The 18535-nt window shown below is 46.5% G+C and overlaps 1 protein-coding gene across 1 annotated transcript; it reads left to right on the forward strand.

Moving 5' to 3' along the window:
* The first annotated feature begins 5378 nt into the window (after positions 1–5378).
* Positions 5379–18087, forward strand: LOC119087064 (lipopolysaccharide-responsive and beige-like anchor protein). The gene is made up of 4 exons (XM_037201663.1): positions 5379–6041; positions 9156–9352; positions 13026–13177; positions 17495–18087. Exons 2-4 carry the CDS (start codon positions 9179–9181, stop codon positions 17649–17651), a joined length of 483 nt encoding a protein of 160 aa, XP_037057558.1. The 5' UTR covers positions 5379–6041; positions 9156–9178; the 3' UTR covers positions 17652–18087.
* Positions 18088–18535: the final 448 nt, after the last annotated feature.

Raw genomic sequence — 18535 nt, forward strand, 5'->3', positions numbered from 1 at the left:
TTTACTAGATTTAACTGGATTATCAGCAGTACAGAATCTGATGGAAACCTATCATGAAAGCACTGAGTATTTACAAAAGACATAAAAAGACAGTTTTGTTACACTGATTTCCGGTGACAGCGCGTGTCATGATAGAGCTTGTGAGGTGTGGGTTTCCTCTTTCTTGGTGTATATGTAAACACACTCCGTGCCGTGCCGAGGACTGAGGCCAGCGCCTGCTCCTGTGCGGTGCATTCTTCCACTCACCGTGCGATTCCCTAGGACAGTGTTACAGAAGCTCCCACACAGACTCACTCTTCAGCAAAGGCTTAGAAGAGGGAGTCCACTGTAACAAAAAAAAAAAAAAAAAAAATGATATGAGCAAGAGCTTTGACTGACTTCCCCCCGACCTTGCCCGGCCTTACATTAGTAATGGTAGTGGTATTTACAGAAGAAGCCAGCACCTTTTTCTGGTACATGTGGCACTCACGATGCACTTGTGGTCATGTTGACTGTAGTCTGTACGTTTAACCACACCAAAAGCCCATGATGGATGCTAGGGGGGGACGGTGATAAAGATGGGGTGACTAGAACAAATTTCAAATAATTTAGTTGTGCATAATTAAAAGGAGATAGAATTTCCACTGAAAAATCGGGAAGTTAATAGAAAGGTTTAAGAAACATTTACCAGGGGATAAAGGAAACATTTATCAGCAAAAGCTATTTCCTTTCTTGATTTGCCGTTGTGGCGAGCCACATGAGAAAGCCAGGTCCTTGGTTCTCACGTGAATGTTCCGTATTAATCAACAGCAGCTAACAGACAGCTGCGTGTGTGACGGACAAGCACCTACCTCCGGGAAGCAGCCGCATAGCTTCTATGGTGGCTAACTTTGGGGGGTTTAAATACTTAGGCTTAAACCTCATTATGCTTTTTTTTTTTTTTTAAAGCATACCTAGATCCAAAGTGACTTCTGTTTTTTTGTTTGTTTGTTTAAACAAAATCAACTTTCATATTCTATTTTGGTTTTCTTTAGATACATGAGATTTTACCAATGTGGAAAACTGTATCACTGGTGTTAAAGACTCTGTTAATTAATGTTAAATGCAGACTCTGCATGCAAAACGCTTGTAATAAGTGCTTGAGTTTCAGTGGTGGCTTGAACTTTTAAAATCACTTACAATTTGTAGGACTATGGTAAAATAGGCAAACTTTCAGATGTTTTGCTTTTGCAGTGTTAGGATTGCCCCCAAGGCCTTCTGCTAGTGAGCAGTGCACCATTGAGTGCCCTCAGACACCGGTGACCATTGTCCATCCAGTCATTTTCAAACAAAAGGCCATATTGCATTCCTGGCCTTCTTTTCCAGTGTGTCACAGAATACCTACAGCCGCAGTAAACATTACTAAGTGAATGCCAGAGTGAGGGAATGAGAAAGTGAGCAGCGGAATGTGTTGACTTAGGACCAAGGAGCCATCACTTAGCATTGGTGGGCAGAAGGAATTCTGTACTTCTAAGACTGAGAGCAGGGCGTGCGGAGCCCACTCCGTTCCTGTCGCTGCTGTGAGGGCGGCGTGCTGGGGCCTGCTGCAGCACACGAAGCCCTCACGAGGCCTGCACTGCACACTCCGAAAGCCTCACTGTATAGGACTGGGGCGGTGATGCACAGGATAGCAAGATCCTCCTGCACTTGGAAAAATAGCCAAAACGTGTATTTTACATGGATTAGTTATCTCCTTTACATCAGTGGAGGTAAATCTTGGGAATTGTCTTTCTCATCTGCTGTTTATGAACAAGATAGTACAGGAATTACTTTTCCTCTTTCAGATATGAAATTCTAAGAAATTCAGACTCCCTTTGATAAAAATATTGAATGTTAGGAGGAGGACAAGACACACCTGTAGTAATAGAGAAATGCATCCTTCTCCCCAGTGCTGTTACGCTAACTCTGCTCCGGGTTGCAGACAGGCCAGTGTGCACACTGACAGGGTCCTGGGGCTCCTCGCTCTTTGAGCTGGGCTCCTCAAGGGCACGCACTTTTCCCGGGGCACTCACTGTTGTGCGCTGAGAAAAGCACATCTGTAGAGCTGGCGTGCCTGGGTTTTGTGGCAGGCTTTGGGCTGTCTTTAATCTCCTTTGGCTTGTTCATCTTCTTCTAAGGCCATCCCTAAAGATGCCCTGAGTCTCCCTTTCAGCTTTGGTAGGATCTGCATCAGTAGTCATAAAACTGCTCTCACACAAAGACCCTTCCTTTGAAGTACGCGCACCCGCTTTTCAAAGCAGTCCTGGAAGTCTGTCCTTTTTCTCTTTTCATTTTTCTTTAAGAAGTTTGAAGTGTGGCTTCTTAAACTACCAACAAGATAAATTTTCTCCCAGCATTATTGAAAGCCATGGCGACTTTCACACAGTCAGACTTTAAAGGATTTAAGGGGACCTGTGGTGCTTTATGGTCGGTCCAGGCTTGAGTAGATCCTAGATCCTGCTCTCTGAGAGAGCAGAGGTCCAGACTGTCGGCATCCATTAGTGAGTGAAGGTTCTTATCAAAAGAATTAACCTGGCGTTTTTCTGAAGACTTCCCCTGTTCTTTCAGTGAGATTGGGAATGCCTTTGGAGTCTGAAATGTGACGCATGTGCAGAATCATCCTGCTGGTTCTGATACCCCCCCCCCTACCACCCTGGTTGGAGCTGACAAGTGGCCAGGAGGAGCAGCCCCAGAGCTGACAGGAGGGCTATAACCAGAGCCATTTGCTCTTGGCTTTTCACAGATACAATGGGGCCTTACCTTTCTTCTGTTTGCTCTCACCTGGCTCCTCTAGAGCCCGGGAGGTGATGTAGCCTGTGTATCTAAAGAGAAGTGAGAGCTGCCAGAAGCCCACAGAGAACCAGTGTTCTGCCGTCAATGACCTCCCTCTGCCTTTAATTTCATTCTAAGTGATTCCCAGTATGTCCGCTGAGCTCAAGCAGTTTACATTGATTTGGCTTAAATCCCGTATCATAGAATTATACTGGTAATAGTGAAATTTTAATATTTAAAGCCCTTGGTTTATTGGGACTTATAAAAATCCAACTGGTTTTTATTTTGAACATACTTTTTGATAAGGAGAAAGTGTGAAGAATGCTCTGTCTGTACTTCAGATAAGGAAGCTGGAAATGGCTTTTCTTCTTTTGTGTAGTAGACTTGGGAATCAGAAGCCTTACATGTCTGTTCCTATACACGAGGCAAGTTGAGCACAGTTGGGTTTTTGTTCTGTTGTTATTTCTTACTGTAAATCCAGCTCTCTAAGCAGCAAGTGGCCATGGCTCTCCCTTACGCTTTTAATTTGTTGTGTTACGCGAGCCTGTGTTCTCGGGCCTCCCTGCCACCCCCTCGTACTTCCTGAACCGTCTAACCTGTTTCCTGGACTAGGAAACACTTTGCCAACAAAGTCCAGCGCTGAGCACGCCTTTATTTAGAGATCAGACCCGAGGAAAGGAGAGCCCCTTTTCTATCCTGGTGATATTTCCTACATGTATCTCCTGACTTCTGTAGTGAAAGCAATGTGGTATGTTTGCATTCGGGAAGCTGTATTTTATAAGCAGAGCAGATAGTGAATTGAGTTTGCAAAGGAGAACGTTTATAACTTAACCTCTTTTCTGAGGTTTCCTACCTTCTGATTTCATAGTTGTAGATTATTCTCAGTTCATCTCTTACATTAAAAAAAGAAAATAGTTGAGCTCAGTTTCCTTTCTCCCTTCACTAAGCTCCTGAGAAAATATTCTTAAATCTAGAAACAAAAAAAAAAAGCATTGGCTACCTAAAGATATCTGTCTGGCCCCTCCATGACCCATCTGTCCTTTGTTTATTTTGGCTTATATGCAAATTGCTCTCATTTTTCATTTATTTTCCTTCAAAACTTCACTTTCCACTGAGGAAAGATTATTTAAGTTAAAACACAAATCTCACCACCATTAAAATCATCTGTAATTTATAGAAACAAAAAAGGAACAATCACACTGAAAATGTAGTCCTTAAATCATAATGATTTTAATGGTTGATTTTAAAAAAACATAGCCAATAGATATAATTAGACAGTAATTTCAAGAATAACATAATGCTATTTTTGTGGAATTTAGAATATGACAAGTGGGGGGTTCTGGAGGGGGCCATGAATGATGGCTAACATACTAACTTCTTCAAACATAGAATGTTTGTTTCTAAATCTCATGATTTTTAATACAAAATTAAGTAACTTAGATGGGCTTATATCATTTGTTTCTTTGAAGGTTCCCCCCAAAAAAAAAAAATTTATGGACTTAAGGAGAAAAAAAATGGTCTCTGAGAGATTCTTTTTTGTTTGGAAAATACCAAGTAGACATTCTAATAAGTTAGGTATGTTCCTCCTATATGTGCCCAACCTGAAATCAGATGAAACCAGGCCCCTGGTTCCATTTGTCCCTGGCCCATTAGTCTATTAGCTGAAATCTTGCTTTCCTTCTCTAGGGATATGGGCTAGCCTGGGTCTGGGGCCTAGAGCACACCCAGGGTAACACACAAGTCCTCATGGGATAAAATCTCACTCAGAATTACTGATAGTCACCAAAGCCTTAAGAGAGCCCATGTGACCCAGCTGTGCGTTGTGTGGATACACATGGCATGCCTGTCACATGTCACAACAGACTTGAGTTACTGCTGGCTCCCCAGGAGGCACAGGAATCAAGCTCTTCTCTTAGGAGCAGAGTCCTCCCTCTTGCCTTGTAGGGGGTCCTGTATCTCGTGCCTTCAGTGAAGCCTGTTTTCTTCCTCGGCCACCTGGAAAGCCTGGCATGTGCACATATTTTGCAAGAATGTTGGAAGAGCTCACAGACCTACGTCTTGAGAACTCCCGCTTCCCGGGCTGGATCAGTGTTTTAACAGCAGCACTGGCCGCTGCAGGTGCAGCCGGCTCTGACGGGGTTCCTGACTTGTTAGGGGTCTTTCCTCAGAGTGGCCGACGGCTCTAAAGACAACCAGTGTCCGGGTTCCAGTGGCAGGTTACTCATTTCGAAAGCTGCTCAGAGTGAGCTACTTTCTGGGCCCATTGCCCTTTGGGGTTATACAGTATCAGTTCTCAACTCTGCCAGAAAAGCAGCTCACAGCCGAGGAGTTGAAGAATGCCAACAGAATCCCGCTTGCTAGTTGTCTGCAAAGGCTTTGTCTTTACAGACTGTGGAAGTAGAGGCTGAGTTTAGTTTAAATAGGGTACTTCTGGCTAAGTACAGAACCCCCTGTGTCCTTGTACAAATTAAGTCACAACTGAAACCTGTGACTGTGCCCCTTCTTTGAGCTGTGGCCAGTTTGGACTTTTACTCACAGAGCAGGGAGAGTTGCTTCTTCTCTTCCGTTACTATATCCCCTCTCCTCCACCCTCTTTCCTCCAAACCCTCCAGCACCATCAGGAGAATCACACAGGGGTCCATTATGCCTCTACTGGTTGACAAGAATGTGGGGAGGTACTCTGTGAGAAATTCACATCAGAAAATACTCAGCTCTTAGTTGTTTAGAGAAAGGCTGCTTGGAGATCGGAACCCCACTTCAGACTGTCTGCTAGGGGTTGCAATAGTCTACTGGAGAAGAGGGGGAGACCTTTCTTTGAAATGTCAATTGAGCCTGAGTTCTTGGTTTTAGTTTTTATTTGCTTCATTGTAATAATTCTTGGATAGAATCTCAAATTATATAGGCTTGGCATAGATCAGCCTTGGGAACAAATTATTTCAACTCTGTCAGTGGTTTTGGGGGGCTCTGTAGTGCTGGATAATCACAGAAGGGTTTCTGAAATTCAGAAACATATAGACTTCAGAATCAAACTCTTAGCAAAGTTTGGATCTAGACCTAAAATAAATTTTAGACAAATTCAAAACTCTGCAGCTTTGGCATCGATCATAATTGACACCAAGTTATTTACTCTTTGTACACTGGGATTGATTTGTCTTTTTTCCCTGCTGAAGGTGAGACCGCCACTCCGCGGGCCATCCTCACTGGCCATGACTATGAGATCACCTGTGCTGCCGTCTGCGCTGAACTAGGTCTGGTGCTGAGTGGTTCTCAAGGTAAAGTTGTGGTTGGTACAAAGTGTTGGCTGCTCTTATGATCTATTAATGTGAACAGAAATGAGATTGGTTGCTGGTCTTTAAAGCTCCAGACTGTTATGGTAGCTACACAGGGCTACGTAAACATAAGTTAGCTAAAATTAAATGAATTAAAAGTCACATTCCTTAGTAGCAGTAGTTACGCTTGGGGGTGGGCTAGAGAGGTCCACATACAACCAGAACGTTCTCACAAGGGCCAAAAGCCAGGTTTTAGCTCCCTGGTCTAAAGGATTTAAGATACTCTATAGACAGCAGCCAATTAGTGTTCTCTCCATGAAGCAGGAACAAGGAGCATCTGTGTGTATGTGTTCATTCCTCTGACCTCCAGTGAGCTGAATGGAAATCCTGACCCTGCCTGTATTGTGTGTCTGCCTGCATTCAAGCCACAGCATGTGTGTAGAGGTCAGATGACATGTGAAGCTGGTTCTTTCCTTCCACCATGTGCTGCCCTGGGCTTGAAATCAGGGCATCAGGTTCAGCTCAAGCCCCTTGACCTGCTAAGCCACCTCAGCAGCCCCTGGCCCTGTGTGACTTCCGGCTCTCAGGACTAGGCAGTCCTGAAATGACGGACACTGGAGTGGAAAGGCCCTGGTTTGCTGGACGCTCTGCTGTTAGCACTACCTTGTGTTTGGTTTAGAGAGTCCGAGTGCTCCTTCCAAGAGCACATGCATCACATTGGGATCCTCCAGCAAAGGAGCTGTCTGCAGTCAGAGCCTCGTCCTCCATTCGTCTGCCCACCTCTCCCCTGCTCTGCTGAAGGCAGAGCACAGAGAATTTCTGTCACCTCAGAACACAGATTATTTGAGTCACCACATCTGTGGCTTGAACTGTAGCAGTATAGCTAACAGAGTGAATATTTAGTTTTGCTTTGAAAAGTGGAGTTGGTCAAAGCAGTGAAAAGTAATGTGATTTCTTGGATTGTATCTAAACCTTAAAATTAATTACTATTACAGATCATCCTTGCTTTGCATAGTAAAATGCCATGCAAACAGAAATCACACAAAATTATCTAAGACAATGTCTCAGTGGGGATTTTTTTAAATCATTCTTCCATGATCTAAACTTTTAGCAAAACATTAAAAAATATTCAGGCATGGCACACACCTTCAATCTCATCACCCAGGAGGCAGAGGCAAGGTAGATCTCTGTAAGTTCGAGGCCAGCCTGGCCTATACATTGGGTTCCAGGACAGCCAGGGCTACATAGTAAGACCTCGTCTCTAAAGCAAACAAACTGAAAACTAAAAACAAACTCAGCCATGTAGATCGATGTCTTTGTGAAATAGTTCTCAGGAACAGAGGGACAGTGCACACCCCTTGTCCTGGGGGCCTAAGCATCTTTTCTGTGCCTTGGGGAATTGCCAAGCTTCTTCTGTACACCAGCTTCTCACTTCTCTTTTGTTTAGATGTCATGAAATACCCTCTAGAGCTCCCTTAATGGGAGGCTTTTTTAAGTATCATTTCTTCTGGACATCATCAGTTCTGTTAGACTTTGCCGAGTTACGCCAACAACTTTCCTTTGTTCATTTCCTGGCTACATATCTAGTGTCTTGGCAGCATCTGAAGCTGACTCTGCTCTCTCTACATAAAACCCCATTTATATTCACATCTCTATTGAAGTTCATCATTGTTGACCAATACCCTTTTCTGGTCATCTACTTTTTTAGATTTATTTATTATGTATACAGCATGTATGACTGCAGGCCAGAAGAGGGCACCAGATCTCATTACAGATGGTTGTGAGCCACCATGTGGTTGCTGGGAATTGAACTCAGGACCTCTGGAAGAGCAGCCAGTGCTCTTAACCTCTGAGCCATCTCTGCAGCCTGGTTGTCTACTTTTATAAAATGCCATATGGTTATCACTGAAACACGGAGGCACCACAGCCGCCATGCTTGCTGTCTGGGTGTGAGCTGAACAGCAGATACTGGTTACAGATGTGCCTTGAACACCGATCTGGGGGCTTCCAACTGTGCTCAGCTGCTATGAACACGAGGGTTCATGGACTGAGAGCTAGCTCCAGAGTGTGCTCTATACGATTGCTGTGATAACTGAAGTGTGAACTGTGTGGCAGTGGGGCTGGCGAGTTGTAACAAGGTCACGTACGCTGGAACTGTGCAAAAACAAAGACATGGCTGGGATTTATGTTGGAGAACACCAAAAATGTTTAACTCTGGGGTGCCCAACAAAAGCAGTCATCCTTTGCAAAGGCATGCTGCCAGTTGCCATGTGGGGAGCAGGCAATGATTCCGTGTGGCCAAAAGTAAGGCAGGGCACAGACCCCTGTCCTCCCCATCTCTCAACACTTACGCACAGTTTTTGTCTCCTTTCCTTTGCATATGGTGAGTATACAGTGGAAACAGAACAGCCCTGGTGTGTGTTGGGGGTGGTGTTCAGTTCCTGCCCTGGGCTCATCAGCCTAGGGTGCCCCTGGGGAGATGAGAGAACTGGAAGTCACTGCTTGCTTCAGGGGCACGAGGAAGTAAGGTCACTCAGTTCAATAGTGGCCGAGGAACCCAGTGTGGATTTGGAGATTAGAAGACGTTATCAGGGCCTCCATTTCAAAATCAAAGCTGTGAGCAGTGGGTGGAAGCTGCCCTGGTCGGCTGCATCAGCACTGACGCAGTCTGCTCTGGCTGGGCTGTGGGGTGCAGCAGGTGTCCATGTGCCTGGGTGCAGCAGCATTTGCATCCCAGCCTCCCATGAAGCTGCTCTGGGATTGGAAACTCTTCCTTTTGGAGTTCTAGCTTCTCCCCATTCGCATCCTAGAGTTTTATAAAGTAACTTCCTGGCTCTGAGGGGAGTGAGTATGTGTAACTTGGCTTCTTAACCTCCCAGTGGAAAGCAAGAGCTGGTCACCATAAGGACAGGATTTTGCAAAGCACCCGACACAGGACAGCCTTCTGAGGCCGTGTACAGCTGTCCCGTGGCACTACAGCCCAGCTGATGTCATTCCCTCCGTTCACTGAGACTGGGGATTGAACTGGGATCTCACACTTACCACTCCTCCCACAGAAGTGCACCGCCCACCATGTCTGTTTTCATTACGTAATTTGCTTCCTGTTCCTCTTCTCAGAAGGGCCATGTCTCATACATTCCATGAATGGAGACTTGTTAAGGACTTTAGAGGGTCCTGAAAACTGCCTGAAACCAAAACTCATCCAAGCGTCACGCGAGGGTCACTGTGTCATCTTCTATGAAAACGGCTGCTTCTGCACCTTCAGTGTGAACGGGAAGCTGCAGGCCACCATGGAGACCGATGACCACATAAGGGTGAGTGCCACGGGCTCCTCCGCGGATTGCCAGTTTGACTGGGAAGCGTGACTGGGAAGAGGGACAGAGCTCACTGAAGAAACCTGGTTTTGAACAGCTGGGGCCTCTTTCCCATGCCAAAGGGACACCATTAGATAGCACTTAGAGGACAGGGTCATGGATCGGGTCAGCTGTGGGACATCAGTCAGTGGGTGCTCCCTGGAGATGGCCACAGTGAAGTCAGCAGCCTTTAGTTTGCGAAGCCAGCCTGATGGCTTTTGGTGGTCCTCGCGCAGTCTGTTTCTTTTTCTCTAAGATTTACCGTGCACCAAAGCTAACCTAGACTACCTAAAACTGGTTTCCCGTCGCATGTGAAGGGCAGCACTGGAGGGATTGTGCATTCTTGGGCTCAGCAGCTGATGGCGGCCCTGGCATGCTGGAGAGCTGGGCATCAGATGACAGGAACCACTTCCCTTTCTGTCTGTACGGACTGTGAAGCTAGTGGACGCCCAGGTCCTGCTTTGCCCCTCAGGCCAGCTTCCAAAGCAGCAGAGGTTGAGGAAGAGAGCCAGGGTGTTCTTTCGGGGTCATTTTTCAAGGTCCCTTCCTTCCCATCTCCAGGCTGCTGTGTATGTTATGGGCGTGGGAAAAGCTGGGGTGCCCTGTCATTTTCTAAGATGGGAAAGGAGGTGCATGTGACCATGTCCAAGGAGGACACTGGGGTGGCAGCAATCGGGCACCTCGGAGAGTGCTGCAGACCGCTTCTGCACATTTCCCTCATACCCTCTACCCCTGGGTGGCTTCCATGCAGTTCTCCCAGGCATAACCTGACGACCTCTCCTCCCAAGGAAACTCCAAGGTCTAGAAGTGGTGAGCAACTCTGCACATGGGCCTCACTGGTCCAAAATTGAGGGCCCCCGGCTGCTCCGGGACTTCCAGTTTCTTGGTCCAGTGGCCATTTCTCCCCTCTCACTTGCCGGTTATCCAAGAGTTACCTCCACATCAGACGCATGCGCACAGGCAAACCCACTCTGCTTTTATTTCTCCCTTATTTCCCATAATCTGCCATTTAAGCCAAGTGCACATCAGCGGCTTCTCCTCTCCTCCTTTCTTTGCGGTAATAATGTTGATAATCTGTCACTTTGAGCTGCGATTATATTGTCAGCTACGCTAATAAATCTGTAAAAATAATTTGAAGCTGTTCACTGCCTAGAATAGTTTCTGTGGTGTTCCAGTTAGACCAGAGGCTCTGGGAAGAGCCTCAAGGCAGCAGCAGCAGGGGGCTCTTGTGGCCTGTTCACACTCACAGGTTCCCTGTACCCTGAAGCCATCAGTTTTTTCCCCCTGTGAAACTCCCCACTGGATTTTAGACCTAAACAATCCATTGCTTTTCCCCAGCATGCCAGTACTTTATCATTCTAACTTGTAAGTGGCAACCCCGTGATTAAAGTGAGCTAGCTCCAGAGAGTGACATTTTCCCAGCTAACTGCCTTAGGAGGAAAGCAGGGAGACTGCAGGCTGGAACCCCGATATCCAGAAATAAAAAGAATCCGCCACTAGCCCAAACCCAAAACTCCCTTCTTTGACATACCAGGCAGCCTGGCAGCGTGCACACTCCTCAGGGTTTCCCACCTGCCTTTGCTCTGATGTCACATTCTGCTCACTGGCTGCACACTATGCAGTACTGTGCTGAAGGGCTTAGACTGGAGCACAGTCCCTCCAGGGCAGCGAGGCTACATCATCAAGTCTAACCACCATTCCCCCCACGAGAACTGCCTTTGCTCTTGATCCCGGGCTGGTCTAGGATGTGGGCATCCCCAGCAGACTGCCCTGGCCTGCCAGTGTCCTCAAGCACCAGTGCAGCCACAGCGCCCTCCAAAACCCTTGGGATCCAGGGCTGAGTCCGAGCATTCCTGGGCTCCTGCAGGGCTCTAGAGCTGAAGAGAGGGCCAGAGTAAGAGCGGTGAGCAGACTGCACTGCAGGGAGGGCGTGGCGCAGGAGATATTTGAGGGGTTCACGTGCCACAGGAGGGTCATGGTTCCCTGAAGAGAAGCTAGGGAAAGGGTTCTTACCTTGGGAAGCACCAGGTGGATGAAGATGCTCTGAAAATGCTGTGCATCTGAAGTCTTCATTTCACTTCGTTCCAGACACAGACAGGCTTAGAGATTCTCACCAGAACAAAGAACTGAGATGGCTGGGTTTGTTTTAATACAGCGCTTACCCAGAAGAGAGTCTCAGGGAATGCTGCTCTGGTCTCCACTGCAGTTCCCAGACCCCCGAGACTGCTGTTTGTGATGAGTGGGGCAGGATGACTTTTAGTCACGATGAAAACTCTTAATCACATGTATCTAGTTAATGAGACTGGGAACATGTAAGCTGCAACAAAGCTGTCTCCCATACTTTTTTCAGATGTATGTCTGTGTTTCTGACAGAAGCTATGTTCAGTGGACTACTGACAGTTGGCATCCTTGTGAACTGAATACATAGCGAACAGTCCCTTCTTTTCTCTAGGTTTAAAATTGTCACATAATCAAGACTGAAAGTGTTGACGCTAACGTTAGGTGTGCGAAAGCAGGCCAGAGCCTGTTCTTCAGAGGGCGGCAGTCCGTGGGCCATGTCCACTGTGGGCAAGGAAGAAGGGCTGCTCTGCCTCTGTCCCCCGCTTTGGGAAGGCGAGGAGCAGCAGCGTGACCTGGACCGGGAGCTGCGGCAGGAGAGCTGGCCTTCTGTCGGGTGTGCACCCTTCCTGTCCTGGGCTCTGGGACTCCATGAACTTTGTTCAGCTCTCATGACAGTGGCCAAGGCAGAGGGGTGTCCGGAGTCCTGACAAAACCTTTGGATGGGCATTTAGACTAAGAACCATAGTACTCACGAAACATGGAATTTTTGTCTCAACAATTAAAAATCTAATAGCGCAGCTGGGATACAGCTCAACTGATAGCGTGCCTGCCAGCTTGTCCAGGGACCCAGGTGTGCGGGTGCTTGCCAGAACTCTCAGAACTCAGGCTGTGGAGATGAGAGATCAAAGGTTCAAGGTCATCCTCAGCTACATAGGGTTCAGGACCATCCTGAGCTCCATGAGACCACACTTCAAAAAAAAAAAAAAATCACATTCGGCCCACAGGCTTTCTTAGGGAGAGGAGGAATATTACAGAATCAAAACAGATTTCAAGCTGAGCTCATCTGTTCAACAAGGTGGGAGACTAGTCATAGCCTAGAGCAGACCATGAGGTAGGTTACAATACCGGCAGCCTGGGGCCTAACTCCCACGGAGTTGTGGCTCTCAGTGGCATCACACACACACACACACACACACACACACACACACACACACACACTGCCTTCAAAACCCAGCAGGCCTAGGGAAGGTGCAGAAGCTGCCTGTGCTCCCCTTGGCTAGGTCAGGGAAGGCCGTGGCTTAGCTCATCATACAAGATGGACGTGCTTCCAGGGGGCACATCCCCGTGCTGGTCCCATCCACAGCCCGTCCTCACAAGGATCTATAATAGAACCGAGTTTGTGGAGCAAGACACACAACACTGTAGTGATGCCTAATCGTGTCCTGACTTCTGAACAATGGCAGGCCTTCCATAATTCTGTGTCCTGAGAACTCCGGGCTGCTGTAGCAGTCAGTTGTCACAGCTAGGCCACTTGCCGAGAGTCCGGTCTGCACTGACTGTTGCTGTCTCACAGGCCATGCAGCTGAGCAGAGATGGGCAGTACCTGCTCACAGGAGGAGACAACGGCGTGGTTATAGTGCGGCAGGTGTCGGACCTCAGGCAGCTCTTTGCCTACCCGGGCTGTGATGCTGGAATCCGGGCCATGGCCCTTTCTTTCGACCAGAGGTAGGTGACACCAGAATCCTGATCCATCACAGGAGCATTGAAGACTGGTGGGGATCACTTGAAGTGACCCGGGGCTGGTGGAGTCCTGGAGCCATCTGCACAATCCAGAGAGCTGACAAATCCATGAGTTTCCAAGCACACTTTACAAAGTGTAAGTTTCTGATGGCCCTTAGATAAAACCAGACTCTCAAAAAATAGATAGGATTTAAGCCACTGAGGCTCAGGGACTGCCATAAAGCTTGCTAGTTTACCTGAGCTAGCTCCTGGCTTGCTCTGGAGATCCCATCTCTGCCTCTTCAGTGCCAAAGGTAAGTGCTGGGGGTCGGAACTCTGGCCCCCGCACTTGCCCACCAAGGAACTTAACTCAGCCAGCCATCTCCTCAGCCCCAGCCTTTTCTCTGTCTTTAACAAGATCTTTAAGGGCTGTCAATGTTTACTATGAATACCTTTGATGTCCACCTCTGAAGAGATCTGACTTAATGTTCTGAGACTCTCTGCGGTTGTAAATTTGAGGAGGATGCTGTGTTTTTCTAGCAACGTACACTTAAAATATAGCCATTTCTGTTAACTGCTGATTTTCGTTATGACAACCTATGCATACAACTTCCCACCTGAACTACTTCTGATTCTGTTTCATGGCCTAAAGTACAGTCAGCATGTTGCAGCTGCCATCACTGTCCCTCTGTAGTCTACAGGATTTTCCTTCATTCCAAGTACCCACTCACCTAGTTCCACCTCCCCCACCACCCCCAAATTTATCCCCAGCCCCTGCTCACATCCATCCTACTGGCCCTTTCCAGCCACCTCTGTACATGGAAACTTACAGGATCTTTTTAGAGCTGGCTTGTTTCACTTAGCAAGTTTTCCAGGTTTTGTGTTGTATTATGTCAGAATCCTGATTTTTTTCCTTATATTGTTATATGCATATTCCATTTGTCTGCCCATTTGTGTATGGGCACCTTGGGGTTTTTTTATGTGTATGTGGTCTGGTGTGAACAGTGGTGTACAGATGCCCACTTACATCCCTCCTTACAGTCCCTCCGGGTCTATACCCAGGAGTGGAACTGGGGGGTCATATAGTAATTCTGTCACTAACATCTTGGAGAATCCCTGAGCTGCTCCACAGTTCTACATTCTGACCAGCACTGCGCATGCTCCTCCTCTCTCTCAGCGGCTGTGACCCGCTCACTGTTTCACCAACAGTCCCTGTTGTCTTTGTGATCATCAGTGCTCTTTAAATGGGGAACTTTTATGAGCTACGTTTTCTGTCTTTGGTTGTCTGTGCTTTCGATATCTCTTAAGAAATCACCACAAATACCAGTCATGAATGTTTTCCTGTTTTCTTCTCGCTTTCAGTGTATTGAGGTTTTCGCTCTGTTGTGTTAGGTTCACTTATGGTGGGGGACCCATGCGATCTGCATGCACTAACATCCTTTCCTCCTGGACAGTGTGCTCCTTCAGGAGTGTGTGCTGCCTACCTTTGCTGTGTCCGTCACTACAACACCGTGGTGTAACAAGTGTTCAGAGAGTCCTCTAAATTCTCCCCCTTTTCTGGGTATTTCTTGGCCATTTCGGGTTGAAGTTCCATATAAATTTTAGAGTGAGTTTTGCATTATGAAAGATTTCATTTTGATAGGGATTGCAGCAACTTGCTGATCACTTGGGGATATTAGTATTAACATATCTAACGTATCTTCCAGTCCACATGCACAATTCGTTTGTTTCTTCCAGCACTGTTTTGTGGTCTTCACTATATAAGCTCTCTGTCTCTTTGGTCAAATGTATTCCTAAAAATTTCTTAATTTATTATGTATATGGTGTTCTGGCTGCATGTATGCCTGCAGGCCAGAAGAGGGCACCAGATCTCATTATGGATGGTTGGAGCCACCATGTGGTTGCTGGGAATTGAACTCAGGACCTCTGGAAGAGCAGCCAGTGCTCTTAACTGCTGAGCCATCTCTCCAGCCCAAGATTTTATTCTTTTTAATGCAACTACAAATGTTAATTGTTCTTAAGTTCACTTTGGATTATTAGTGTATAGAATTGCTGCAGGGCACCATGGTATACCTGTAATCCCAGTACTTTATAGGCTGAGATAGTGAGTTCAAGGCAGTCTGGGCTACACAGCGAGGTCCTGTCTTTAAAGCATAAAACAAAAAGCAACTAATTTTTATATTCCCACAACTTCTGAGTTTATTTTTAAGCACTAACAGTTTTGTGTGGAGTCTTGAATTTCTACATGTGAAACCATGTACCTTATGACAGAGATCATTTTATTCGCTTTCCGATTTAAATGCCCTCCCTTTTTGCTTAGCAGCTGTGTTGGGACATCCAGCATTATACTGAATAAAAGCGGTGAAAGTGGGCGTCCTTATTTTATTCTGATGGTGTAGAAATCCATCTTTTCACCGTTTAGTGGAATTGTTGGCTCTGGGGTTTTCAGAAATGCTCTCACCTGGTCATTTATTCTGTTCCCACTTTACTAGTAAAAAAAGACACTGGATTTTGTCAAGTGCTTTTCCTGCATCAGTTGACACATGGGTTTTTATTCTATTAATACTTTTGGATGTGTTTTACACCTTGAACTGCCCTTACATTCCAGAGGAAAACCTCATAGGCATTATCTTTAATCCTTATGAGACATTAATGGGTTCAGTTTCCTGGCGATTGGCATTGGTACCCATCCAGAAAATAACACTGTTGTATAATGCTGTTTAGTGTTGGCTTGTTTGGCTTTGGTATCAGGAAAATGGTGATTTCTTCCTACTAAAATTTTTTAGAGGGATTTGAAAAAAAATGTGATAATTTCCTTTCAATTCGTGGTAGACCACTATACCATGTGGCCTACAGCTTCTCTTTACTAAGTGCATCTTTACACCTCATCTGAGCTGCTGAATTTGCTGCTGTGCAGCATCATCCTAAGCTCGTGTTCCTTTAGCTCAAGTTGTATCAATTTTGCAGATCTCTTCAGGAAGCCCATTCTGATTTCCTGCTATTTTCTTAAACTTTCTAGCTGTGGGTTCAGTTTACTCTTTTTCTAGGCCGTTAAGGTCTAAAGTTAGGTCTGTAAGATGTGTCTTTTCTCATGTGTTTTAGCTACAGCCTTCCTCTTCTCTCTGCCCTTGCTGTCCTGTTAGTGTGGTCTCTGTTTGATCTTAGATGCACCGTTAATGTCCATGCTTATGTGCTTTCCAGTTTTCACTGTTACTGACTTCTAGTCACATTGCATGACTTCACAGTAAATCCGTAACACTTGATACATGCTGCTTCCCAGAGGTTGCTCCATGTGCACTGCAAAATAAGTGTATTTTGCTCTTGTTGGCTTGGTGTTCAGTCTGTGTGGCTTTTGGTATTTTTGACGTTCTTATCCATCTGTCCGGTTATTCTCTCTGTTTTCCAAAGTAGGGTATTAAAGCCTGTAACTGACTGGAGAACCATCTCTTTCTCCCTTCCTTCTGTGAATATTTGCTGCGCACCGTTCCTGGGGCTTGGATGATCACTGTGCTGTAGTAACATTTAGTGGTGCCGTCTCTCGCACAGTGCTTTTGACTTAAGGCCTCCAGACATCAGGGCCACTTAAGTTCTCGTATACTACTGCTTGCCCATGTGTTCTTCAGCTGAATAGCCGTACAGCACTCCTCCTGGGTTAGTCCTCTTCATCCACTTGGCCAGGTTTAGTCTCTGATGTGGTGACTAGCTGTGGGAGGACTTGCCGCTTGCCCCATTTCCCCAACTTCATAGTGACAGATTCCAGCTTCCAGTTTCAGTAAGAAGAGCAGGAGGTACTGACTGTAACTCCCTAAGAGCCGGCCCTGCCCAGACGCTGCTGGGAAAGGGCTCAAGAGCAGAGCCACCTCTGGCTGGTCTCCATCTGTCCCTGCACCACTTTCTCAGGACAGGGGGGCAAGCCGTTCCTGTCTGCAGTGATCACCACATCAGCTCCCCGGGTCACAAGGACCAGGTCTCTAGCCAGAGGTTAGAGTCCCTCCCCGACCCTAAAAGGGGCAGCATTTGCCCCTTGCCTCAGCTCTGCACTGTCAGCAGGTGCTCACTCTGGCCCTGGACTGTGTGTGCTCCTTCCAGGGGCAGCTGCTCCGTGGGTTCCTCTCCTGACTCTGATGCCTGAAGATGGTTTCCAGCAGGCTCCCTCTGTGGAGATGGTTTTGTTCACAGTTCCCTCTCACAGACCATGGTCCCTGTGGTGTCCAAACCAGTGCCCCATACACCAAGCTTACTTGGGCCTACATGTCAGCCACCAAGAAAAGTGTCCCAGGCAGCGGGAAACGCAGCCTGTAACCCCGTCTCCATCCCGCGCAGGTGCATCATTTCTGGCATGGCTTCGGGAGCATCGTTCTGTTTTACAACGACTTCAACCGCTGGCATCACGAGTACCAGACCCGATACTGATGGTGGTGAATGCACCTTGGTCCTGTCCCCGGCCGAGCGAGGAAGGACTCCGATCATCACCCCGTAGAGATGGCTCTCACATCTGAATGTAACCTAAATTTGCCTGAACAAGCAAAATATTTTTAAAAGTTAATTGCTATTTTTGTAGACTTTGCTTGACATTTGGGGGGTGGGAAACAGCAAAGCAGAGAACCGACTGCTGGTTTCTGTAGTTTAAAAAAATCTATATTTTTAGTCATAATGAAAAGTCTATTTTCACCAATTATGGATACAGACAGTGGAGCCAATAACCCCACTAATTCTAACTATGTTGTGAAAAACCATTTCCCGTTTATCTGGAATCTTGAGAAATCTGATTTTAGCAATAGGGAAATGGACTCTAACACTGGGACAGGGGAATTTTATTCTGTACCGGGTCCTGTATTTTTCTAGACAATTGTGCTTCTTCAGTGCTGGAATTTCTAGGATTTTAATAGTAATGTTTAAATTATGACAAATGTAATTTAAAAACATCTCAGTGAATTATTTCTATATTCTTCTTCTTCAAGCATGTGTTAGAACTAGAAAATTATGGTTTGGGGAAGGTGATTTTGTTTTACTGTGTGGTAAACAGCAAAGATCTAAGTTATAGCAATCATAAAATAGTCCCTGCTTTTTCCTGGTCTGGCCTCCTCATGCACAAGGGAGATGATGGAGACGCTCTTGGGCTCACACCCTGTTTTCTTTATGAGTAAATGTAAGTACCAAAGCCTGCCCAAGGTCACGTGCCCTGCAGTGAGGCAGAGCCGAGGAGCCCCCCCCCCCACGACCTCAACCCCCACCATCCTGGCATGAGATCAGGGCTACCAGGTACTGTGCTGAGCATCACCCACCCACCTTCTATTTGTTATGGAACTCTATCTTCCTTTTGATTAGCAGTTTGTACGAAGAAACAATGTTATTTGGGTGTCA

The sequence above is a fragment of the Peromyscus leucopus genome, unplaced genomic scaffold (assembly GCF_004664715.2).
Source record: "Peromyscus leucopus breed LL Stock unplaced genomic scaffold, UCI_PerLeu_2.1 scaffold_1029, whole genome shotgun sequence".
NCBI lineage: Eukaryota > Metazoa > Chordata > Mammalia > Rodentia > Cricetidae > Peromyscus > Peromyscus leucopus.